This window comes from Leiobunum rupestre, chromosome 6 (assembly GCF_980474605.1).
Source record: "Leiobunum rupestre chromosome 6, qqLeiRupe1.1.hap1, whole genome shotgun sequence".
NCBI classification, from domain to species: Eukaryota; Metazoa; Arthropoda; class Arachnida; order Opiliones; family Sclerosomatidae; genus Leiobunum; species Leiobunum rupestre.
The window spans coordinates 19885332-19912227 of NC_143389.1; the positions used below are offsets into that span (position 1 = coordinate 19885332).

The 26896-nt window shown below is 34.4% G+C and overlaps 1 protein-coding gene across 1 annotated transcript in view; it reads right to left on the reverse strand.

Moving 5' to 3' along the window:
* Nucleotides 1-417: 417 nt before the first annotated feature.
* The window catches only part of Lgr1 (Leucine-rich repeat-containing G protein-coupled receptor 1), a 38168-nt gene continuing 11689 nt past the window's right edge, over nt 418-26896 (reverse strand). The window contains exons 4-16 of the mRNA XM_090178026.1: nt 23225-23293; nt 22706-22780; nt 21383-21593; nt 18138-18312; nt 16366-16677; nt 15362-15544; nt 11868-12132; nt 9003-9208; nt 6589-6955; nt 5009-5338; nt 4673-4953; nt 1883-2019; nt 418-884 (exon numbers count right to left, since the gene is read on the reverse strand). Coding sequence (XP_090034152.1) covers nt 465-884; nt 1883-2019; nt 4673-4953; nt 5009-5338; nt 6589-6955; nt 9003-9208; nt 11868-12132; nt 15362-15544; nt 16366-16677; nt 18138-18312; nt 21383-21593; nt 22706-22780; nt 23225-23293 — 3031 coding nt within the window. The 3' untranslated portion in view covers nt 418-464. The remainder of the gene's footprint in view (nt 885-1882; nt 2020-4672; nt 4954-5008; nt 5339-6588; nt 6956-9002; nt 9209-11867; nt 12133-15361; nt 15545-16365; nt 16678-18137; nt 18313-21382; nt 21594-22705; nt 22781-23224; nt 23294-26896) is intronic.

Below are 26896 nucleotides of genomic sequence, written 5' to 3' on the forward strand. Positions count from 1 at the left end.
AATCTTTCTTTGATCTAGGCCTACACAATTACAACCTTGGAAACTTATTTCACGTTTTAAATTTATTTTATTTTTCTACAACTTGTTAAGCGAGGATCGGCATAAAGAATTTTTTATCAAAGGATTTACAAATACTTTTACACTCCGTCGTATCTGGTAAATATTACATTACGTATTACGTATATACTTACGCTATATTCAGTTACGAAGTAAATTTTGATTCGTATTACGTAAGCTTTTAATGGCTTTATAGCGACCAGTATAATTAAATATGTAATATTTACAAAATTAAAATACCTCTTTATATCATCTTTTCAATTGTATTTAAAACCTACAATAAAAGCGTTTATACATAGATGGCGGTCAGATTTACAGTTTATCGCGGTTTCAAATAACGTATTCCCACGAAATGATGATCAAACGTCTTAAGAGAGTCGCGATGTCTTTGGCCAAGTGAAAGCGAACTAAAACATTTGCGCGACGGGGCTTTCTTCGCTTGGTTTGGCAAGTTTCACGTCGACACTGAACAAGGATTGAGAGCAGCGCAAAATGTTCGTCTCCGAATCGTTGAGCACTTCCTCGTTCATCTTCAGCAGCGGGAAACTGGAATACGTTTCGGCCGAAGAGTCACTGACGTTTTGAACGATGGCGTTGTTCGTGTCGGGGGTCGCGCTGGAACTGGGGCCGGAATCGGGGGTGCTTTTAGGAACGGTAAATAACGCGTTATCCGCTTTGAGTTTATTTTGAGCCATGGCTTCTTCGCACCAACAACACTTCTCGGGCAACGAAGCGCCAGATCGACAAATATATTCGTCCTTCTGTATTTCGAGGATATTCTCCGTTTGGCTTAAGCTGTGAGTCAGCACGTCTCCCACGTCCACGCTCTGTCGAAGAAAAATACCCAATTTCGTCATGAAATTAAAGTTATGACGAAAAAATAGCTAGAGAGACACCGTTCGTTCAAAATAAATAGCGATAAAAAGAGAATAATTAGCCCGCGCTTCAAAGTAATTTTATATTAGTTAATCTATACTTCAGGGCTCCCAGCAATTTTTTTTTAATATTATAGGAATTATAGGAAATTTCCTAGAAAATATAGGAATTTATAGGAACATTTTTAGCCAAAAAATAGTAATTTATAGGAACATTTTAGCTAAAAATAGGAAATTACAGGAGTATATTGAAATTATAGGAATTTATAGGAACTCTGGGAGCCCAACCGTAGATGTTTTCGGGAACACCGGACCTAAGCCAGAGCTAAGCTCTATTTAGAAGGCAAATTTTTCCCAAACGTTAAGGCTGTTTTCTAATACATTATTTTTAATATTATAGGAATTTCTGGATATAGCTATAGAAAAACTAGAAAATTTCGAAAAAATAGGAATTTATAGGAACAATTTTGATAAAATATTAAATTATAGGAGCATATTGAAATTGTAGGAATTTATAGGAATTATAGGAACTCTGGGAGCCCTGATACTTGTAGGTTGTTTCCCAAGCTTAAGTCTATGGCTTCCCATAAAGTAAGGGTATAATGCGCACTACACCCTTATTGTCGGTTAGCAGGATACGCGCTGATGAATGTTGAGCAACACTAGAGCGGAAACGTTACTATCGAATATGCTTAAGTTTGTTGAGTTAACTAGTCTGGAACTAGAGTAGTCACTCGCTTTAAACGAAATTAACGGAAATTACTGGTAATTGCAAGAAAGTGAAGTTGCACAAAATCTCAAATACTATATATTTTTAACTAAATGTCCTTAAAATCGAAGATCAAAGATCTGGATCTGCAAAATCAGAAAGGCTCGAGCGTTTGTTTCGACGTAAACATTTTGCGTGTGTTTAACTGAAATTTAGCTTTGTAAATAAAAGCATTACTCACTGTATTAAATTGTTTGATGGTGTTCAACGAAGGTAAATGAGCAGGGTTCGTTTCTTCGCTGTAGTACTCATCCTCTTTTGAATCTGATGTCGCGTAGTCACTGCTTTTATAACGGCTTCTGTGGTGTCTTTTATGGGCTGTAAAACGCATTGAAATTAAATCAATATTCTATTTCACGTTAATGAGTAAAATGTCATTGGAAACTTTTGCTCTAGACTATGCAAATGACAGAGCTATCCATTATGTGATAATGGACACTTTATTTTAAAAATTTACTTTTGTAACCACTATCTTTAAATTTTCCAGTTGAACCTTAATAATATTCATAGTAAAAGATTGAATTAATTCTAACAATATTCGGATACGAGGTATCATAATTATCTGCAAACTTACGATAAAAATCAAACAATCAATCAATGTAAACTATCGTTGAAAGGTTTCAATATTTTTCAAACTGAATTTATATTATATTAACTATTTTTATGAACCCGCATATTTAATGTGATATAAACTTGCGTTAAAATAAGAAAAATGACAGCTGTGATGCAGGATTATCGCAGCTGTCAAACCAACTTTCTTCGTATATGTTCCCTGTCCTTTCAAAGTAATAATCGAAACTGTCTTAAAATACGGAAAATTGCTCTCTGGCGCGTCTAATAGGTAACTTTATTTATCAGTCTCTACTTTGTAGAAGACTCTTTCCGTACCCGAGTAAAAACTAGATTCCTTTTTATAAGATTTTAAATAAAAAAAAGTAAGCCACGCGAATAAAGGTTATACGTATGCGCGCTTTTAATGGAGTTTTGCCCTTTTCCACTATTTTGGCTCTTATATGAGATTTTCGAATTTCGAAAATACCGTTCCCGCACATCCAATATTATCTCTTGATAAGATTAAGAATAAACCATTTGATCTTTATTTACCGGCCGAACGAAGAAATCCAATTTAGTCCGAGTTTGTGTGAGTAAGTAATAGATTTTGTAGGCGAAATCACTAACGCTATGTTTTTCGGAGAACCTTAAAATTTTGTCCCTATATCAATCGATGTAGGGTGTTTTGCAGTTTAGTTTCCAGTGCTTTGCCGAAATAGATTTTTTTAAATAGTAGGATTTCGTCGGTTTGAAAAAATCATGTAGATAGAAAGAAGTAGAGACACAATTGAGAGTAAAGGCGGATGCACACATAGCCTTCGCGCGCGAAATTTCGCTGGCAAATCGCGTCGCGTCGCGTGACTTAAATAGAATGGAAGTCATGGAGCATGGGCGCGTGCGCGAAAATTCGCAGGCGAAATCGCTTGCGAACCGTATGTGTGCATCCACCTTTAGGCGCACTCGTGCTTAATTGTTTTTCTGAAAATTAATACTCCACGTCGTAAGTATAAAATGTAAAATAATACGTGGTGCCATCTACACGTGGCTAAATTAACTAGGCCTACACATTCGTTTTTTATATAAAGTTGAACTAAAAGTTTATATTGTTCAACTATGTAAAACTTTTTTAAAACAATTTCTACGTACCGAAACATAATTTTACACATTTTAGTGTAAAAAATGGGATTTGAACTTACTAAAGTATTTATTTAGTATATTATGCACCGAAAAATCTTTCTACTTCTTATCTCTGTGGATGAAATACAACAATGAAGTGAATGAAATGATATCACACTACGCGAGCCACACAGAGTTATAATTATCTTACAATTTCTATTTTATGCGAAACAAGCATGGTAAAACTTTTGTATTATTCTAAATTGGGTAACAATGAACTTTCATGAAGATTTCTTTCTGATTTCAAAATATTCAAGGTGACGAAGTTGAATCTCTATACAAATAAATTAAAACCAGAAATATCTTGATATTGACGCTTTTAAAATAAACCAATTTTGAAATGGAATATTTTAGATTTTGCTAATTGCAACGCACGTGTGGAATGGCGAATAGAATATTAAAATATTTACTATTCTACTGCCGTCTATTTAACCAGAGATACTAGAAGTATAAGATCATGTATAAAATACATACAAGTTTAGGATACCAATGAAGTAACCCATATAGAATTAGAGAGCTTTTATAGACGAACTTTTCAAATTGTTTAGAGCTAAAATTCTGGAAAGTCGCTGGCATTTTTTGAGAAAGGTAAAGTTTTAAACCGTTTAACTTTCGTATCAATAAGTATATCAGAGAAAGAGGTATAGGACCGAGGGGCAGATCACTTCCTTGATTAACGACACACCCCTCAAACGATTAAATCCGATTTAATCACGATTAAGTTGATTAAATCACGTTTAATCATGATTAAAATGTTTAAATCTGATTAAAATGTTTAAATCTGATTAAAATGATTAAATCATGATTAGAATGTTTAAATCTGATTAAAATGATTAAATCCCGATTAAACAATTATATCGTGATTAGTATGATTAAATCGTACTTTAGTTTTGATTTTAATGATAAATTATCGATTCGACCGATTATATTGATTAAATCGTGATTAAAATGATTAAATCGTGATTAAAATGATTAAATATAATTAAAATGATTAAATCTAATTAAAATGATTAAATCTGTTTAAATGATTAAATCCTGATTAAAAAGATTAGATCATGATTAGAATGATTAAATATCGTTTAAATCGTGATTAGATTGATTAAATCGTGATTAGATTTTTTAATCTTGATTACCCTGATTTAATCACGATTACCCTGATTTAATCATTTTACTATGATTAAGACGCACCCAAAATGGAAGTGACCTGCCCCTCGTATAGGACTTAAGTATTAATCATTCGTACCGTGGTGTTTGGAGTGACTGTGTGGATTGTGACGATAACGACAGCGTCCCGTTGGTAATCCGTCGCCGTACAAATTGAATCGCAAGTCGTCGTATATTTGGTTTTTCTCAATGTCAAATTTGTTGTGTATTGAATTGGGGCTGGAGAAATGCTGATTGACCAAGTGGGACTTTTTGGCGTTGTGACATCGCGCTAACGACAAGCCACTGTCCTTCAACATGACGCCGTTCGAAGTGTATCCGGAAGCGGAGACGTGACAGTTGGTTCGTAATGAAAGAGCCCTTAAATATTTACTGATTAAAGAAATCCTACGATTCTATATGGAAAATAACTAACCGGTTAGTCGTCGTGTTGCAAGAATAAGTTCCTTTGTACTTGGACGCCCTCTGCGTGCAGAAACCATAGCGACTCGCCAGTATGAAGAAATCTCGTCGGTATTGTTTAGTTAGAATGGCGTACAGAAAAGGATTGGCGCACGAATTCAAAGGATAGAAGAACACTAACAGGATTTTCGAGTTCGTGACTGAAATTAACGGGTATCCGGCAACGGCTGTTATTCCGAAGAACGCTATCGGAGCCCAGCAGGCAAAGTCAGTAAACACTAACATGGCCATTCTTTTCGCTACCGTTGTATCTGCCGCTGCCGCACGTGTTTGTTGCACCACTCTGAAAATAAAGTTTTATTTTTAAAATAAATTTGTTCAAATAACGTACGGTAATATTAAAACTTTCAGAGTAATTTTTTAAATAAAACCCTGAAACCAGTAACGTCCTGTTGGCATAGTATCTTATCGGCTCCAAACCACTGGCCAGAAAACACCCCCCTGTGGTTCAATGACCCACTCGCTAAGAAACTTTGCCTACCTCTCCCCAATTGGCCAGCCTACCTCTGCCTCAATCCTTTCTGCGATATTATTGAAAGCACTTACGGATTACCTTTTTAAATGAGAACGTAAAAGTGAAGAGCGCCAATTATTAAAGATTTTGGAGGAAAAAGGTCCAAAGTTGAAAATTATTTCATAAAGTTTTTTTTTTAATATTCCTCAAAGGAGTTTCTCATGTGAAGCTAAATTAATCGTAGTTTCTCAAGCTTTTAGCTTGCATTTTCATAGCGTTTGATCTTAATGGATTTGTGTTGCGAGTAATTACATTTTCGGGAACACTTAATATCGATTGAATTTAATGAGAATTCTTTGCTCTTTTTTTCTCGCGGTTACTGCGGCCCAAATTGGCAGATAATGGTCATCTCTGAGCCAGCCAAGCTATCGATCCAAGATAAAAAGAACATTCTCTCAAAAAAAATCGAAAACAATTAGTCCACCACTTTACTGAACCTCGTAATTCTTTCGCATCAAGAAAGAAATCTATTTTTTTTTGTGTCCCCATTATAAATCTTTTTGAAATTTTTTAAGTTACCCATCTAATAAGCGAGTTTTAATAAATAGACTATTAAAGGATTTTCAAATATTGGAACTATTGCATTTCCCATTTTCCAAATCCAAAGCCAGCCATATTTTCAGATTGATATTCAGAAAATTTTCAATGATCATTTTTACAGACTTTCCCCGATCAATTAACGGCCAAAATTAGACAATTTTTAAACTTAAAAGTAGTCTTCAGGTTATGTTATAGCTAACATGTTTGTTGCAACACTTAAAAACTTTTTTTTTAAATCCCTTTCTGAAAGGTTTTAGATAAATTTCAATTCCTTGACTTTTGTAAAGTTCCCCGACCTTTCTCAATAATTATTCCTTTTCAAATTCCTGACTATTTTGGTATCAAAATTAAAATAATATTCTGAAGATGTATGAAATTTGAGAATTTCATTATTAAAAGCACCTAAAACCCTCCCTAATTTTTTACATACTCTTAGTCAATATAATTTAGTGTTTTATATGGAATGAAAGACAACAGACCTGTGTCTGCCACCAATTTTAAGGTACATTTTCCCGTAACAAGCGCACACGAGGAGGAAGGCCAAGCCATTTGTGGTGAGTAAAGTCAACAGGAATGCTAGGTCTGAAGTGTCAGAGTTCTCCATGGGAAGACAAATCGACGTCCTCGCGTATCCACTGACGCCAACCAATGGCAGAGTCGCCATCGTCAAAGCGTACATCCAACCGCAGGCCATCACCCGCACCGCAACCCCCAGCTTTAATCTCTTGTGAAGATGAATGGCGTATGTAATTGCGTACCATCTTTCCAGCGTAATGACGGTTAGAGTGAAAATGGACAACTCGCTTCCAAACACGGTAAGAAATCCGGCAGCCTGGCATCCAATTCCTGGAAGGATAAATTGAGCGATAATTAAGACATCATTGAAGGTTGATCACGGATTCAATTGATATTTTTAAGTTTTAAAAAATAAAATTTTAATCTCGCGAAATCTCAGAAACTTTAAGTACTCGAGTAACCGTTAATTATAAATATCTCCGAGCGTTACTTTATAACGAAACTACAAATAGAGTTTAAATAATTCAAAAAACATATGACCATTCATTGTCGCTATCATTTAGTGGACTTTTGATAATTTTGACGGACGCTTCTAATGCAATAGAGACTTGGCACTCCGTAGCTTTGGCCATGGCCGCCATTGTGGTCATATTTTTCTCCCCACGATAAAAACTCTTGAAAAAAAACTGTGACGTAGCACTGCCAAGTCCCTATTGCAAGCAAGGTTTTCAGGAAATTATTTAAACATAAATCTACTGCTGTTATTGCTTTGTGGGAGCAGTTTATTTGAGAAAAAGTATTTTATTATTAGTATTATGTTTTTTAATAATATAATATTTACAATTTATACGTTACTGCGCAAATAATTATCTTTAATTGAAACTTTACCTTCAATTATTATAATAATAATATTTAGCTAGGCTAATACCCAAGTCACCACCTGCTACAGCTTCTAGCGTTTGCCTTCGTGATCCTGATTACCAAACTTTTATCGAAATATTTTTATCTTATGTAAACAACCCAATTTCGGATAAAACCTTATTTTCAATGTTTACCTCATTGGAATAGTATTTCGAAAATATTCTGGGTGGTGAAGCATTTTGAAAGTAGTGCTATGAAAATGAAAATAACTGTAGGACCCTTACAAAAGCTTCCAAAGAATTCGTGCGTGCTTATTTTAGAAATATATCAAAGTAATTCAACTCTTTTTTTCTGTTTAAGTCCTCGGAAAAAAGTAACCCAAATATTGTTATCGAAAGTGCCAAAGCCTCTTCACTTTCCGCAAAACTAAAATGATCCGAGACTAAAAGCTAAGATAATAAAAATATCCCTCCAGGAAAAAGGTAGGATATTCTTTACGAGCAATGTTTGAAGGATTTTGTAATTTTCTAAAAAAGAGAGCAGAATCTCGATATGTATATGATTCTGATGATTTCAGATTATCGAAAAGTACCAAACAAAAAGTCAGTGGTCAGAGATAAGAAAAATTCACTGCTAAAGAAGATTTATAGAAGAAAAAACCACTATCATTCTTTCTTTACTTTCTCCATTTAAGAATATCGTATATAAGACTTGGAGGTCAAATTACGCGTTCCGTTTTTCTTAATACCAGAACAAAATATTCTTAAAGCAAATAACGATAGACTTAGATATAATTAAAGTAACAACTTTCTAACGAAGGTCGAAGATTTAGGGGTAAACTAAGCTTGATTAAACGAAATCATTACTTGGGCGGGTAGAAATTTCAAGTTAATATAAAACTAAAGAATTAAAGGCTATTCACACTATAGGCAACCTTTTTAACCACACTAGATTTCGGGCGATTAAACACGTAATTGTTTTACTTTTGGAAAATGTTTACGTTAATAAACGTAATTAATATTGATAATAACATTTAATTTTATCTTACGAAAAAATTTGGCAAATTTAAATATTTTGACCTAAGTCTCGGTCAAAACGTGGCCGTTCTTTAAAACGTGGCTAACAAAAGCGTCTGTGCGACCACCATGTTGTGGAAACGTTTTCTTCATTCACTCGGAACAACTCGGTCTTCGACCCGCGTTGGTCAAAAATGATTAGCCCTTTAGCCTTATATTTTACTTAACAACTTCGAACTGATAAAAGATGATATTCAACTTGTGAAATACGGCCGTTTTTCAGGGCCTAACGAAAAACCACTAATATTTTCTTAGCCGTAAGAATTGCATTCGCGTTTACGAATAATTTTTCAGAGTTTTATTTGTATTGTAAAGAAATAAATTACAAAACACGAAAGCCCATAAAAAGATGTCTAATAAAAGCCTATCGGCTTAAGGCTAAAATGATGAGATATGGGTTGGAGAATTTTAACAGCAAAAGCGGTTCACTGGCGTCTTACCTTGCTGCCAATCGATGGCCCAATTGAAATAAACACCGATGGTGTGCAGGTCGACGACGGCTATGACGAGAAGGTAAAGTCCCATACACAAATCCGCAAATGCCAAATTACACATGAGGAACTTGGAAACGCTCATTGTGAATCTGCTACTCATCAGGACTACCATAACCGCAAGATTTCCAAGAACAGCGGCGATTACTACGAACCTGAAATATTAATAGAAACTTTTAACGTTCAGTAAAAACTCCACATCTGCTCAAACTGCCTCTTTTTTCAGATAATATAAACGCTTAAAGAATATAAATTTGTTTCTCTGGTTTCTACATATATGTATCCTAAATAGCATCTTCTTTGGAAAAACTGCCAAGGGTGGTGCAACCACAAACATTGAACTGTTGTTTTTCAGTACACAAATAAGTCTTTAATGAAAGAAAATAAATAACCCGGAAAAGACCTTACTTTTCGATATATGCCTTAGGTTCCTCTTAGAAAAAAACACTATCGTAGAGTCTAAAGTTTTTTTCACATTTAAACTTAAATGTGCACAATGTACATTTATTAGTAAATAAGCTAAAATTAAATGAGGTGTTTGTATAGGAAAGATATTAATATCCTTATTAACTTATACTTATTTTGGTATTGGGCCAATTGCGCAGTTCCCATTAGCGCAGTTCCCATTAGCGCAGTTCCCATTTCCGCAAATGCAATTTCGCGGTTTTCCATTTGCGCAGTCTTCATTTGCGCAGTATCCCATTTCTGCAGTTTTCCATTAGCGCGTTTTTCATTTGCGCTTTTTCCGTAAGCGCAGTTTTCCACTTGCGCAGATATTTTCCATTTGCGCGGTTTATCATTTGCGCAGGTTTTTCATTTGCGCGGTTTTTCATTTGCGCAGGTTTGTCATTTGCGTGGTTTTCCACTTGCGCAGATTTTCCATGTGCGCGGTTTCCCAATGGGGCTGTTTTCCATTTGCGCAGGTTTTTCTATTCCGCGGCTTCTCACGACCTGAGTATTCTATATTAAGCAATTTTAATTGAAATAAGATTTTTTCAGGTAGTTTATTTTTAACGTAACCTTGTTTACCATCCAACTGTGCTGCTGGTGTATTTTTAATTACCGGTCGCGCTGTCCATACCAATAATTTAAAGTTGTTTGAAGTTGACATATCGGTTGTTGAATTATTTTGTTGGGAATAAATCTTCGGTCGACAAACGAATCGTAGCTTTTCAGCCTTTAGGCTAAAAGAAAATGTAGTAACTATAACACTGAGGACAGTATATTGGCTGGTAATTAAATTTAGTGCCTTCCACCAAAAATGCACCTTTTTAATTGCACTGCATGTTTCCTAGGGGCCAGAAAGAATATTTTTTAACGGTTAGGTTAGCCAGGCGCGCCGCAGGCGCGTAGACACCGTTTTCATATAGGAGGTGTTCTACGACAGAGGCCATTCTAACGAAATATCTTGGTATTGGCCTCTCACATAGGACGTAACTGTCCTATGACAGAGGCCATTCCTACGAAATACAGGACGCTTACTGTCCTATATTGGAGGCCATTTCAACGAAATAGTTTTTATATAAAGGTAGTTATATCAAGGCTAGCGCGCGAAGCGCGCAACGGTTAGGTGAGCCGGGCGCGCCGCAGGCACGTAGGCACCGTTTTCATATAGGTGTTCTACTACAGAGGACGTATATTGTTTTACGACAGAAGCCATTTTAAAAGTGGTGCTAAGGTATTAGCAGCATTTTTATCTGAAATTGAAACATTTTTTAATTCCTGTTTATTTTAGATTTTAAACATCGTTTTTATTTTTTATCATTTTTTATTGTATCGTGTTTATTGTGCCGCTTACAATTGTTTAAGAGGTATGGCCATCATTAAAATCGTCCTTAAAGCTGGAACTGTCAGTAAACAGTTCTACACTATGATCTTAGCCTAAAGGCCGAGAAACTTCGAGTCGCTGTTGGACTATATATATTTTCCCAAGAGACTAATTCAACGAATGCTATTTTAACTAAGAAAAACCTAATTTTTTTGGTATTTACAGCCCAACCGGACATTAAACAAACACTAGCAGCGCAGCTGGATGGTAAACAAGGTAATGTTAATATTTACCTGCCAGAAATAACCCTTTTTCTAGGAAAAAGGATTAATAGTGAATATTTAAGTCATAAAAATCCCCGCAAATGGGAAAACCGTTCAAATAACAAATCTGCGCAACAGGAAAATCGCGCAAACGGGAAACTGCGCAAACGAGAAAACCGCGCAAGCGGGAAACTGCGCAATCGGGAAAAAGCGCGCAAATGACAAACTGCGCAAATGGGGAGCTGCGCAAATAGCAATTCCGCAAATGGGAAACGCGCAATTGGGAACGTGCGCAAACGAAAACTGCGGAAGTGGGAAGTGCGCAAATGGAAACTGCGCAAGTCGACCCAAACCCTTATTTTACCACAAGAAAATCAATGTTCGAAAATATGTTGATATAATTTTGCAATGATTTTTTCGCTTAATTGCAAACGGAACAACATCAAAAATCAAACAAAGAATATAATTTGATATACGCATAAAATTTCAAGCTCCTTAGACTCAGTATAAAGAAAAGTATATCACAAACTAATTTAAGTCTGCTATTAGTATTGGCTTCTTTTGCTGGTCCATGCAATAATTTGATTATATAAAACTATTTTTACCAATTTTCATCAAAACTGACAATAGCAAAAAAAGTAAGAAATGAACTGCACAAAAGCAATCTCAAATTCAAACGTTTTCAATATGTTAACACGAAGGTGCGTGAATGGCACCAAAATCAATAACCACCCTAAAAAACTTTCGAAAATTGATTTAAGAAATGTAAAGCGGAAAACCTACCAAACGACAACTCGCAAGAAGCTATTCCCCATGACGTCTTCGCAGGGATTGAAGGCATCGGGTTCCGGCGAGCACTGCACTTCCCTGTAGTTCGCGATGTTGCCGCACAATATCTCCACTTTATATTCAGGAGATACGGAAGGGTGGAATTCCCCGTAGATATTCTTTTTATCTTGAGGTTTTGGCAGTCCAAATGTTTCTCCGAATCCCGTGTGCTTGTCCGAGTTCTCATTCGGTGGGAAAATACTATCTCCGAATCCTGAGCCTAAATTGAAAGGACATCAGTTACAGTACATGAGCTCTGGGTGATAACGCTTATAGGAGAAAAGCTCATTTTGTCGGAAACGAATTGCTTATCCCATAAAAGATTTCGATTATAATTTTGGTGGATATTCAAAGTGAAAGAAAATTTCCTGCATTTGAAACAGAGACTTAAACATTTCTATCACTTACGAAGATGACATGTTCCAAGGTCAAAATTTCGATCCAGCTAGTATCAAGAGACATTCAGTTTTTTTGGATCAAATAATATAGATCAAATTGGAGTGAATTTGAAGTTAATACATTGTAATTTTATAAAATATAGCACATTCTGGATTATAATTTTCAAATTGAGTCACCATTTTCGTAAAGGATTTCGTTAAAATATGATCATTTTCAATGAAATACTAAACTTGAATTTTGAATATATTGAAAATTGCATATGTATCTCCCATCCGTTACCGATAATTTTCTAAAGCCACCTTGTTAGTTTTTGGTTAGAAAATCGATTTTTACCTACAGTTTTGTTTTCAATGTTAAGGTAAAGTTATATGAGGTTAGGTTTAAGTTAAGATTTAGGTTAGATCAGGTTAAAGTAGGTTACTATAATACTAAAAAAAAATTTTAATCGGGAGATGATTGTTGAACAATTAAAATTGGTCACTATAGTTATATTTAGTCACGCGTTTACTAACTTTTCTCATTTAAATTTGACATACGTTTTACAGTTTCAATTGAAAAAACATCAAAAGAGCTAGGCCAGAGTTTAAACATTTAAATTTATCCTGTTATTATTAACAACATTGAACCCAAAACAGGCAGATTACACTCAATACAGTCGATGAAAGAGATCACCCGAAAATGGAAACTAATAATAAACGTAGAGTTCTGGTAATTTTAATTATCATTGCCGCCAATATTATTCAAATCTGAGCAAGATGTTAAAGGGAATATAAACGCAACGCATTCTTTATGGAAGACCCCGTCACAATTTGAACAAGAATTGACTATCAAGCGTCAGAAATAACTAAAGCCACATAATGAAGAGGCCAATATTGAGAGTGTTGGTGTTCCACACCAAATAAATGCGGTTCTACATGTATAACCTTCAGTGTCATCGCTGTAAGCTTTGAGATCAGAAACTCCTCATTAAGATTTATTTGGACGATAGACTCTTACTGTAAGAAAAATCGAAGAAATATTGCAGAAAATTCTTTTAAAATAGTGAATGAGACACCACATGTTTTACTTTAAGTAAAATGTATAAATTAGAACATTTAACCAACAATAATAATAATAGGATTAAAGCTACCAGCTTTTAAAAGAAAAATGCCTAAGTTTGAATGTAACCCGACAAAATTTGTTCAGAAAACCGAGTGTATATGAAACTAACGTTCCGAAAAAAGAGTAGAAAATCGATGAAGTTGGAAGACCAACTATGAACCGAAAGTTGAATAATATTCTCTAAAAATTGATCCTACCAATCTATAGAAAAGCCCGTTGCTATATGTAAGATCAAGACCAAAATTGAAGAAAACAATAACATGCGGTGTTGTATAATGGATTGGTCCGATAGTCCTCCGATTATAGGGGTGTACGAATTAAATTATACAAAAAAATGTGATGATGCTTTTAAATGGAAAAGCAATTTGCAAATTCACCATTGAGTGGCTGCAAATTGCGACTCTTGTTACCAAATTTATGATCATTGAAATGCAAATACTTAAGCTTCTAGCAGATATCTTAAGTAAGGTATTAATGTTCAAAATAATATATTAACAAAAGAGTTGACCTTAATTATCAGGCATGTTAGCATTCTCAGCGAAGCCAAGAGTAACAATGTAGTTTAGTGTGTACAGTCTAGAGGTATGTTTTGAATTTTTAGATTAAATTTATTTTCTTTGAAAAAATTAGCCGAACGAGTTGAAGTTTTACCGAGATAAAGAAATAAATGTGCTTGGGCTTTTGCGTTTGCAAAATTCGAGTGGCACTTGCCTGGTGCACTCGTGCGTGACTTCAATCCATTTATTTTAGTTTGAGAAACGAACTTCACAACAAATGAAATGGGCCTTGATGAAAGCGGGTCCTCGAAACGAATTTATTACGGAATGGGGAACTATGAGGAAGATCTCGCCACTAGTGGCATGACCGATCTATAAGTCCTCTGAGCAGGCAGCGTGTGTTTTTGAAAACCCCTGTCGTCAAGACTACCAATAAAACAAATACCTGTTGTCAAACCTTTAAATTGAACTCAAGCTCGGTCACGCTACCAGCGGCGAGAGTTTCTTCGAAAATTCCCATTATAATAAGGGTTCTACGTAATAGAGATGTGCTAGCCTGAAACTTCATAATACTAAGACCTTGTATCGTTATATCAGTGTAAAGCCTACCACCTCTTGTCGATACGAACGATTGTGGTCTAAACAGTGATGAAATTAACATTCAGATGCTCTTTTTTTGGAAGCTCAAATTTTCAATAAAAATTCCAACTAACTTGGATGGTCAAACTTTCTAGCTAATGCGGTTTGGCGTTTAATTTGTATTAGCTGAAAAACACAAAAACCATGAAGTACGCAAAGAAAGAGCTTCTAGATTTTCATAAATATTTTCAAAAGCCTTTAAATAATGGTATCTTTTACAAAAATAACAACCTGTTTAAATTAAATCGTTGGATCTAGTGCAATTAAAGGATCATTTACTTACTAGCAAATTTGAACAACTGCCGTTAGAGCGGCGCTGTGATCAAGTTGTATTCAGGGGAAATGGAATTTTCCCGTTTCTATACCGCAGGATTTTCCTCTTACATACTATCTAGGAATTTTGACCAAACGAATTCCTGTTATCACAGTTACATTATTCCGATTATGTCAATAGATTTTTCATTCTAGCTGTAAACCTCCCTGTCTTAGCTCAATTGACCAATATTTGGCTAATTTGTTTTTGCAATGCATTCCTTTTTCAATTTTCACGTAGAACACAGGGTTTTTCTGAAATTTCGTAAATTTACCCGTTGTTTTGGTTTTATTATCAACGCAACTTTTTTCAAAGCATTATTATAGTATTACACGGTTACTATGCACCTGATATCTCTATATGGCTAGCAGGTGTGATTACCGTTTACTGTTAAAGTGATTAATAGCTTTCTTACAATCATAATTAATAAAGGTCGTACCTCACACAAACTATTTCATCAATTTTGAATAAAACGCGAAATGAGTGGCAGCCTGTTTTACCGTCGTTATTGTTGTGCCGTTTCTCGAGTTCCTCCACTAAATGGATGCTGGATTCATTGGCATGGTTCCAGTTGGTGCGTTCTTCCGGTTTGTAGGCAAACCGACCGTAATCTTTTCGGTCGTCAGAGTGTCCATCCGAATCTTTGGTTTTCTCAGAGGGGTCGAGAGATCTGTATAATCTTCCTGCAAAATAATTGATTTAAAATTGCCATGAAACAAAAACATAATCAAACGTCAATCCCATAGCCTGTCATAGGAGGGGAAATTTTGTAATTATACTACAGCCAATTTTAGATTCATTGCTCAAACTGAAGACAGTTCCTTGAATACTGCAAGCTTTGCTTATTATTAGCATAAGGGTATAATACTGTTACATAAGTGTTACACTTCCTATTCTTCCCATGCAAAAGTTTTACTGAGAGCTATTCACAAGACATTACGGGCTTCGTCGAAATTTTGCGTCCGTTTGCTAACGAGTCACACGTTGTCTTTGACAGCGCCTCGCTAGGGGCAAATTTTCTTCTAGTGACGTCACTCCGTTACTAGCTCTCAGTAAAATATTCCCCAGAGTGACAAACTCATAGGATAATATTATAGACTTATGTTATTAGTTTAGAAATGAGTCTAGGGATGGCGCTTTATTGACGACTGCCCCGAGCTTATCGCCATGAGAGGATATAATCAGCTTATTCAAAAAATCTACAACATTATTTACGCACATATATGTTTTATTGGTATTTAAAATATTTAATTACACGATTAAAAGTTAAAGTAATCAGCTAGGCTAATGCCCAAGGCGCCATTTAAAACCCAAGTTCTAAAGCGACGTATAATTCCTTTAAATGTGGTGGCTGGGTTACCAAACGAAAGAGGGTGGTGGAAAGTTCTTAATGCTACGCGAGCTATCAGCTCCATAAATTTACTATAATCGTTAAACACGTTTTTATAGAAAGAAAAAACCAAAGAGCTTGATGAAAAACCCATTTATCGTTAGTTGAACAAACCTTTTTTAAACTGAGTGACGATTATATTGTTTCCTGGATAAAGTGTCGGTTCCGTGTTAATTCGGGATTCAACGGAGTAAGAAGTCGGAATTGCGTATGATTCGGAATTTGAGTACGAGTATTTCTTCAACTGTCTGATGACAAAAGACCAAAAAGTGCGGATGGCTTTGGCTGAGATCGAATTCGTGTCGAAAAAGAAACTCCGGTCACTTTGACTCATGTCCCTGATGCTTTTCTTAGTAATATCACGAGTTTGAAAAGCTTTTGTGAATGTTGCATCTTTATGTCGAACTGGTCCATTTGGCCATATTCCTGAAATATATAGCCCTTGTATTCTCTTGAATTATTGTATACCACTGGACCGAATCCCATTCGTCCGAATGTACCATTGAACCGAATTCCAATCGACCGAAAACCGCGTTTTGCGCGGTTTTCATTCAATATAATGTTAGGGATACATTTTTATATAAATATATAAAATATACAATACATACAACTACAATACATTCGGTCAAATGGTAATTCGGTCGTATGAAAAAACTATTACAAGTGAATTCCCATACGACCGAATTCCCATTCGGCCGAATCATACGATTTTGACGGATTTTAACCTATCCTAACCTTACCTTACCTTACCTAAGCTCAACCATAACTATCCTATAGCCTATACAATACCCTATACTATGTCTTTAGTGTCGGTTTGACTTATAAAACGTGCAATGTATTCAAAGTATTGGCGCCTGACGGCGCCGCGCACTCACTTCGCTCGAGCGCTGGTGCCGCGCTTCGCCACCCCAACCCCATTCTAACTATCACGATAGGCCGTCTATAACGCAACCTAGAGGACAGTACCTAGCCAAACCAACCTAGTATTATCCAATACGATAGTAATCCAACCCTACCTAACCCAACTTACCAAATCAGATATTAATAAATTCGGTTGAATAATAAATATATTGGCTATATATTGATTTGGTCGAATGGTAATTCGGTTGTATGGGATATAACCTCTAGAATCGCTTTACGCGACGCATTTCTAAGTTTCATTAAAGAACATGAGAATGACTAATTTGCTAGTATGGAAATTAGTCAATCTTCAAGAACAGTACAGCACTTTAATTGTATTGAGTGGAGTGTACATAATAATCCATTCATAATAACAATTATATTTCGTTCGGTTATAGACGTTTTTGGGATACAGAGTAAACACGTGCTGGGCACCAGGTAAAAAAAAGGACTATCCGACCGGGGATAGGTTTTACTTTGACGCCGACTATTCTTTTTGCCGACGCCAATATTTTTGCGACTAAGGAATTAAATATTAAATAAGCAATAACTAATTTTTTCTTACCAGATTTATTACAAATTTTTAAATTTTGAAACTTGGTCTATGGCTGTAAAAATATTTATACCCCAACACCGTAGTTCATAGTATAAATTGGAGTTTTAAATAAGGATAGAGAAGTAAATATATAGAGAAATAATGCTAAATTGCATTCGTGTAAGTAGTAGTTTTATAGTTCAGAACGTTAACCACAAGGTGAAATTAAAGCTAAAGAAGGGACTGAAACATAAAATTGAAAGAGAAACGATAAACAAGTAAAACCAGAAAATAGCCTCAACTATGGTAGTTATAAAGCGATATGATATCCTAAATTTTCACAGCCATTATGATCAAGACTTTGGTTCAATTTGTGTGTAAAACTAATCTAAATAAACTTATTTTATAGACATTTTAATGATTTATATGTAAAGTAATTGATGAAACTTACCAGCATAAATTTTGTCTTCTGTAAGACTAAAACCAAAGGGTTTATTGACATCATTACGTTCAGTGTTTGTTGTTTGCTGAAAAGTCGGCGTATTGGTGACTGCTTGAACAGAAATTGGCTTGCTTGTGTAGTTGTGATTTGTTGTTCGGCTTTCTGAGCATTTTATTGTTTCTTCCTATGAGAACAATTGTAAAATTAAAAATAAATATTTTACTTAAAAATAAATAAAACATTTTTTTCCTCCTCCAATGCAATATTTAGATTATTAATATTATATTACTATATACTATTCAACAAGTTGAATGCCCACCATACGGGCGGTCTTCTGCTAGTTGCTTTAGAGATTAAAACTACCAAAAATAATCAAAATTATAATCATCAAGAGCAAAAGTATACAGGGTGTTTTGAATTGATCGGAACTGCGAATTTTTTAGAAACGGCAAGAGATAGAGTTGCGAAATATTCAGGGTATTATTTCTAGTGTGGGATCGCTTTAAATCCTAAATTTCAGAAAAATCAGAAATAATTTCCGGTTTTTGTAAAAAAAAAAAAACATTTTCACCGGTAGGTGCTAGAAAAAACGTTTCAATGAGAAAGTTGTAGAGTGCTGTCGAAAATGATCAACTAAATTGGTTTAATTGGAAAAGAACACCTTTTTCACGAAGATATGAGCAGATGAAAAAAAACCAAGCTGTCCATAGGGGCCAATACCCTTCGCATTTTCGTACGTAAATGAAAGAAATGTCTGAAAGATTTAATGGAACATTGTATTCGAATAAACATAAGAATTTTACAATTGAGGTTCTATGATACCTCCGTTTGCCGCGATACATGTTGGGGCACGATGAAGCATCTTTCGAAACGAGCGACTGATCATATCAGGAGTGACAAGTTCGAAGGCTGAAATGATTCGGTGACGCAAAACTTCGATGTTCTCAACGGGCGTCAAGTAAACTTGGTCTTTTTCTTGTGGGGGTTCATCAAAGCACCCCTATGGACAGCTTGTTTTTTATTCATCAGCTCATATCTTCTTGAAACATGTTCTTTTCCAATGTAACTGATTTTGTAAATTTCAGAAAAATAGAAGTGTTAGGTTTTGAACGCTACATTGTAGTACCAACTTGTTAGTTTTTCATGACCAATTATTTTAGTGACGAAATGTCCGATTTCCACCATACCAATTCAATTTAAGGTTTTCGAGTATGCTCTACAACTTGCTTATTGAAACTTTTCGTCTACCATGTAGCGTTCTAAAACTAACACTTCTAAAACCCATTAATATTACACGATTTTTCTGAAATTGACAGATAACAACGATCTCCCCCGAGAGAGTACATACTGAAAATTTCACATTTCAAGAAAGTATAGGTTTTGAGAAAAACGCCTGGGCCGATCAAATGAAGACACTCTGTATAGAGAGATTGGGAATAGGCGGTGAGGTAAAGGCAGGTACAGAAGCCAACGCCAGGAAGCTTACAAAACTGTACTCTTCCGAGACATCACCGTTGAGTTCTCAACACAGTTATCTGAATATAAAAATATCCCGGGAGATAATACGGGCGTCCTACGGGCACTGGGTGAAAACTCGGAACAACTCCTGCGTTGAGTTCTCTCCCCACTGGTTTAAAGGGTTTTCCCCCGAGATCTTCGGTTTCCCCTTCCATAAAAACTTGTTGAGGTTAACGGTAATAGTTAGTGTAGAGAGCTGTTGGCTCGCATGGCTTGCAGGGCTTGCTATCCCCCTCCTACGCATTGTAACCCGGCCACCTGAATTAAAGGCTTTAAAAGTCGGTCGATGACTTAGGCCTAGGGTGGTGCCTTGGGTATTAGCCTAGCTGATTATTATTATTATTACTTTATTGCCCTCTGATTTTTACGCTGGAGGGGGTCTTACCGCCATATGCGAAACTTGTTTAAGATTTGTTTGTAAAATAACTAAAGGCTTAATTCAAATTAAAAGGGGAGAAAGTCCGAGAATCAATATCGTAGTTTCCTTGCAAACGCTCCCTTCAGAGAACCAAGTATATCAGAAAAAGTATTTTGCGTTCTTTCGTCAGGTTCGCGATACAAAAACAGTAACGGGTTAATCCGAAAACGGACAGGACAGACTTTCAGAACTCATACGGTACGTTTAGACAAAAATTCTGAACGACTCTATGAAAGCGCTAACGGCGGACGCGAAGAATAGGTGTTTCTATAAAATACGGGAGGTCACGTGTAAATGTTCTTTTCTACGTCACTAGCTATAGTTATTGAAGATAGAGAGCGTGCGCTCGAGTCGATAAAGATTTTGGTATTGGAAGTCGACGTGCGAAACGCGCGTGCCAATAAAGCATTAAAAAGCTTAAGCTCGTGACGCGGGGTAAAACATTTTATACGTTTAATTTTTTATTGATTTATTTTATAGAAACACCTATTTAAAATCGCAGAGAACGTCCTTTCAGAATGACGTTGACCAACGAAGAAAACAGTCGTCGCTTACTACATAGATACCATTGTTAACAGTGATGAGGTATGGATTACCATTTAAAGACTGGTACGGGTGGAATAGACAAGTTAAACGCAAAGAATTGCCAGCATATTTTATTGACAGGTAATTTCGGCTCTTATATTTTTTCACAATGTTTTAAGAGATCCAAAAAAATTTCGTGACTCGCGATTTGTTTCAAAAATTTCGTTAAAATCTAGAATACTTTGGGAGGTAGGCTAAAAAACGAAGATAAGGGTCTCAACGCAATACCTCAAAGATAAAATAAAATTGCACCATAAAAAATAACGCTCGACAAAATCGGTTTGTATCTAATCCTCAGACCTCTTATGGTCTATTTACGGAAATTTGTTGACACGCGAGAAATGTCGCAAAGACAGTATGCTACGTACTTGAAAATTACTAATGGTTTTTGTATATTAGTAAATAAATTTTGTTCGGACAATGAAAATATTTATTTCAATTGTTCAATCCCACCTTTCGGTATCGTCAATTAAATTTGAGCATACCGACAAAAACGTTCATACGGTATCGATAAATGTTACTGTTGTCTATCTAACCATTAGATCAAGAATAAGCAGATTTATTCTATGGAAATCTTTGCCCCATGACTACAAAGGTTTCCCCGAAATGCCCACAACCATATTGTTTGCTACATTTCTTCGCTATCCTGCGTTTCCTCACATAAACAACTTATATTTTGATATTCTATAATCGAATATTCTTAAGAGCGCGTTGGTTTTATACAATGTGTTACCTGAAACTTTGCATACTCCTCTGGATGATGAGTTTGCGGAAATTTGAAGGCACAGCAATGGTACGGATAGGTAAGTTTTGCTTCTTTGATGAATTTAAAATGGTAAACAGAAGGAAACACTTTTAGGGTGAACGTGTCGATTAATTTTATTATTTCCAGACTTTCTAAACCATTTGTAGGTAATCTCGAAATACTGGTCTCTGACAAGTCCCTGAAAAAAATAACCTTTAATTGATTACAAAGTTCGAGACATTTTAAAATAGTAATTCGTCAAAACATTACGCTATGCAAGCTAATAAACTTTCATACGGTAAAAATCCTTATTAAAAAAGATTTCCTATTTTGGACGTTACTACCTAGGACTAAAATGCTTTTAAATTGTGTCCTTGTAGTTTCGTCTATTTTAAGTTGACTAGAATGAATGTAGATTAAATAGGCATAAACCTATTTAATGGTGTAACATGTAATTGAATAGGCTACATAGGGATCTAATGATTCTTATTTAGCGCTACATCTTTAGCCTTTACTCAGACTTCCATTAAAGGGAACCACCAGCATTAAAACATTTAAGTCCAAACAATCATCCCGATGTATTAACTATGTTTAAAATTTTCAATTATCTTGCACATTAACTTCACAAACCCAAGAGGAATTTTACCGAAAAATAATTTTTCGAGTTACCTGGTTTTGGAAATACGGTAGCCATAGGTGTACGAGTTAGATGGCGCCTGTATCAATTGGCACGAAATTAAAATATGACAATAGTACGTACGAGGATTACGGGGCCCACTTAAAATTAAAATTTCTTAATGCAACCGAAAACGTAGTTTAAAATGATAACACCTACTTAATATATTATTTTCAAACAAGTCGTTCTTAATTTAAAAAAAAATTGAGTACATTTATATCGAAAATCACCCAAAATCACTAACATCGGCGAATGCTCCACTTCCGAGGCCCCGATCTCACAAATGTTAACAATGTCGGCGAGGGCATGATATTTCCAATCGATTGGTGTATCATGTGTCTTTGTACTAATTCTAACGTACCGCGAGAAATCATACGAAAACAGGCGGCGGCGGACACAGTACGTGGAACTAATACACACAAATCCCTAGGGAAAAACCTAGGGACGGCCGGTATTGTCTTATAGAACGTTCTATGATCTAAACATGACGGTAAACGTACAATTAAACCCCAGATACTCTACGGCTAACCACAAATATCTGCTGATTTCATGGATAACGGTTGAATAATACCGAGCCATACACTTTAGGTTATAGCTAGTATTGTACTAGATAATTAAAAAGTAGAAATGCTTACAGATGTTGGAGACTTTCAATGTTAACGAACGCATTGGACTCTATTAGATGAAGTTGCCTGTTTCCTTTAAAACTCCTGAAAAGATGTAAAAGAGAAACATTAATAAAAATAATATTTAGTGTATTTATCACCATTTAAAAAAAATTACTATAAAATTATTAAAATACCGTTATTTATGATACAGGCCTTTATTAAAAGTTATATATTTCATAATTTTAAAGTATATATTAGATAAAGTAAAGAAATCTACAACGATTATTTGTACAGCATAAAATATTTTAATAATTAAAAAGAAAGATTTGAGAACGGCGGCGTACACGCCAGATTTGCGAAACATGTAACGCAGTTTTAATTCTTCCTTTTTAATTATTAAAATGTTTTAAGGTGTACAAATAATCCTTGTAGGTTTCTTTACTTTATCTATTATAATACACTAGTTCTGAGTATTGATCCATAACTTTAAAGTATATATTAAGTTTTAATTTATATGGTCAGTAAGTTAGTATAGTGTACACTTACAGTTTTGCTATTCGCGATCCATTAAAGGCCAGGTTTCTTATTATCTTAATTTTGTTGTATTCTAAATTTCTGTAAGAAAATAATATAATAATTACTTTTTATTTGAAAACAAAACCACATTTCTAAGGAAACCGTTCTTCTAAAACGATTTTTGAGTTTCTTGGTTTTTTTTGGTCTTAAAAGTGAACCTTAAAACAATTTCTATATGTTTTGTTGAACGCTTTATTTAGTAAAATGTGATCTGTAAAATGGTAAAGATCCTTATAAATATCTGGACGGAAAATTATTTAAATGCTAATTTAATTTTAACAGTTGCATATTTCCAGAATTAAGTTATATCCTTCTTAACATGTACAATAGCCGGCTCCTGCTGATACTATTATTAATTCGTTATAAGACTGACTTTCTAAAACTATTTCATCCGGAAAATATTTTTAATAAAAACGGAAGTAATAATAAATGTTCCTGAAAACTCCGAGTGAAACTGCTTCTACTATGAGAAGGTACACGTTTCATTTCTATATCTTCCAAAATCATATTTACTTATCAAATTTAAAATTTAAATGTAATTAAGTGCAATAAGGGCATCTTATTATAGAAAGGCTTATCATATTACTTTGGTTTGTTTTCGCAACGACTGCGCAAACATTGATCAGCGAAAGGGCATGAAATATCGACCGTGCTGGATGAAAGTATCGCGTCGAGTTCAATTATAAAGCTCGCGTGGGAGCGGAAATACTACTAACCAATTAAGAAATAATGTATCGTCTGCATGATATCCAAATAGTGATAAAAAACGCGAATTTGTACATTAGTACATAATTGAAAGGGACAATAAAGCTAAACCTTAAACAAATATGAAGAAATTTATGTTTGCTCGAAGACCTATTGGTACGAGTTATTTGTAAGTATTTTAATTTCTTCACATTTGTTTAACGTTAGGATTTTTTTGGTCCCTTTTCATTAAGGACTATTCTACCTATTCGCGTTTTTTCTCACTTTGTGAAATGCAGTCCATAGGTGGTTCTTATTAACTCGATATCCAAAGACCGAGTCGAATTTGTGGCTGTTTGTTGGAGTGGTGGGCTAAGTACGGAGTCATTCATTAAAATATGTTCTTCATTTTATCTTGCTGATAATTAGTATAATAAGGATAAACTAATTTATAAGTAGGCCTGTAAATAAATTTATACGTTCTAGATTTCATATAGTTAATTTGTTATTAACATAAGTATATTATATTTATCTTTTAGAATTATACATTTCTCAACAATGCTTAAACTACTAGCTTAAAATATGAATTTGCAAAACACTTTCAGAAGAAAAATAGTGCTCGGCTAAAAATGGATCTCTTATGGACGTTTTTGGCATCATAATATAACGTTTTGGAGTTATGACAAAATGCGTTTGATAAACGCGACGTCTCAAAATGAACCGTATTCCTTTCTCAAATTACTACCTTTAGTAAATATTATTTTTCAACGATTCTTTTCACCTTTGACTTATTCCAAAATGGCGAAATTTATTTCATTCTTTATCATAGCAGCATCGATATTTTATTTAAAAAATAACATCAATTAATAATTTAATTTCTGTATAGTTTCACTTTTTTTTCAATTTCTCTAGCAGAATCGAGATTTGTTATAAATAATCTAAATGCATTAGTTGGAACTACTTCTGATACACTGATTTTCAAATATTGTTCTTAAGATAATTCAATATGACCAGTTTCGACGCAACACAAGACGTAGTTAAAAGATATTTTTGGATTCAATTTTTGTTAGTTTATCTTGAATTTCAAAATTAATAACCATAAAAATAAAAAATATATCAAAATAAAATGTCAAACTGTTTTTTATGTCAGAGAGATAAGTCAAAAACTTAGTTTTAAAATTATACGAATATTTTACTTTATCTATTTCACGAAAGAAGAAGCGAAATTTAGCATAACTTTCCAAATAAACAATACTACATTAACGTTTTGCTCTCGTCCTTTGAGAAATAGCCTCTAATATTGTATTTCAATTTATAATGTTATCAGTTTCGGTTTCAATTGTTTTATGCTTCAGCTTCCCTCCCTTTTGACTTTTTAATAATGTCTCTGGTCTTCTTAAGTTTTAACTCTTTTTCGACAAATCCTCTGATATCTTACTGTTTCAGGAATACAGAAATCCTCCGAGGAATTATTTTGGATAGCGGTTGGAATTAAGATAAAAAACACATTTTGCATTCATTGATGCTCGATTATTTCGAAAATACTTATTTTATTAAATAAAAAATGCTTTTATCAAAGCAGTTGATATTGGAAATGTTTTAGACTTAAAGAGTTCTTTTTTGGGATTATTTTAAAAAGCAAAATATATTTCTAAAATAATTTCCATCAATTTTTCCTCACCTTTTATGTATTTTAAAACCCTTTCCTTAAATTTGAACCTTGAAACTGTAACAGTAAACTGAGAAAATTTCAAATTGTAAAGGAGTACGCGTGTTTAGTTCAGAATTATGTATATTCAGAATTTTTCAACCTTTAAAAACGCTGAAAGGGAATAATGCAATTTAAAAGGGAAAACGGGAAAAGCGATGGAAATTTAATAAAGGGTCATTATAAAAGTAATGAAAGTCACAATCTAAATATCCAAAGCACCTTTTGAGGATATATTTTTGCAAATTTATTAAAATGTAAGTAATTTTGTAATAAATAAAACCTTAAATTTTGAATAATTTTAAGAATTAATCTGAATATCTTTATAAATTAGTATTAAGAGCGAGGGATAAAAAATGGGAATTACTTAGTCTAAAACGCGAAAAGTGGGATTTTTCATTTAATGAAATTATCGCAAGAGGAAAATTTTAGATATCAAATGTGGAAGCCCTGTAAAGAAATCTGCTATGCTGTCGTAATTGGATTCTGCAGTTTTGTGTTTCAAACTACTACTCGCCAAATATTATAACCTTAATTAATATGCTGTTTTATATGTTAAATAAAAATTTTGTATAAATACATAAGAAATTAAACGGTTAAAGGAGTTTGCAACTTTCTATGTAAGCTAATTATCTTAATGAATTTATAAAACAGACATCTATCCAAGTCTGCACTTATTATTTTAAACTTTTGGTTTAAAGTAGAATTATGCATCAGTATTTAAATTTGACATGCATCATGAAAAACTGAAGATCCTCACAAGTCAAGTACCTTTGGTAGTAAAAAAGAGTGACAATAGAATTACATTAAAATGACCACATTTCTTTCTAGAAAGGCCTGATGAAATGTGTGCAGTTACACTGCAGTAGCCTGTTTGAATTGTTAAAGGGACTTTCAAGAAAGACCAAATCGAATTGAAATAAGTCATTCAGTCGTAACTTTGGGTTCACAATTTACGGCAACTCTATTACGTATTTGAAATTAACTAGAGGGTCTCTTGAAAGTCTCTTAAATAAAAGAAAATTCGTGACTTATCTTTTCTAAGCTAAAGGACAAGACACATGGTTCTCCTTGCACTTGCAGGCTCAGTCTATAGGTAGAGAATATCATCTGTTGATTGTGACATAGAAGCCTAGATTTAACTCTAGGCGGCTATGATTGTGAAAATAGAGGCTATAACTGCACCCATTCTGTTAACTTTAATAACTTTCTTGATTAAATTGATTGCAAATCTCTTTTATTGATGACTT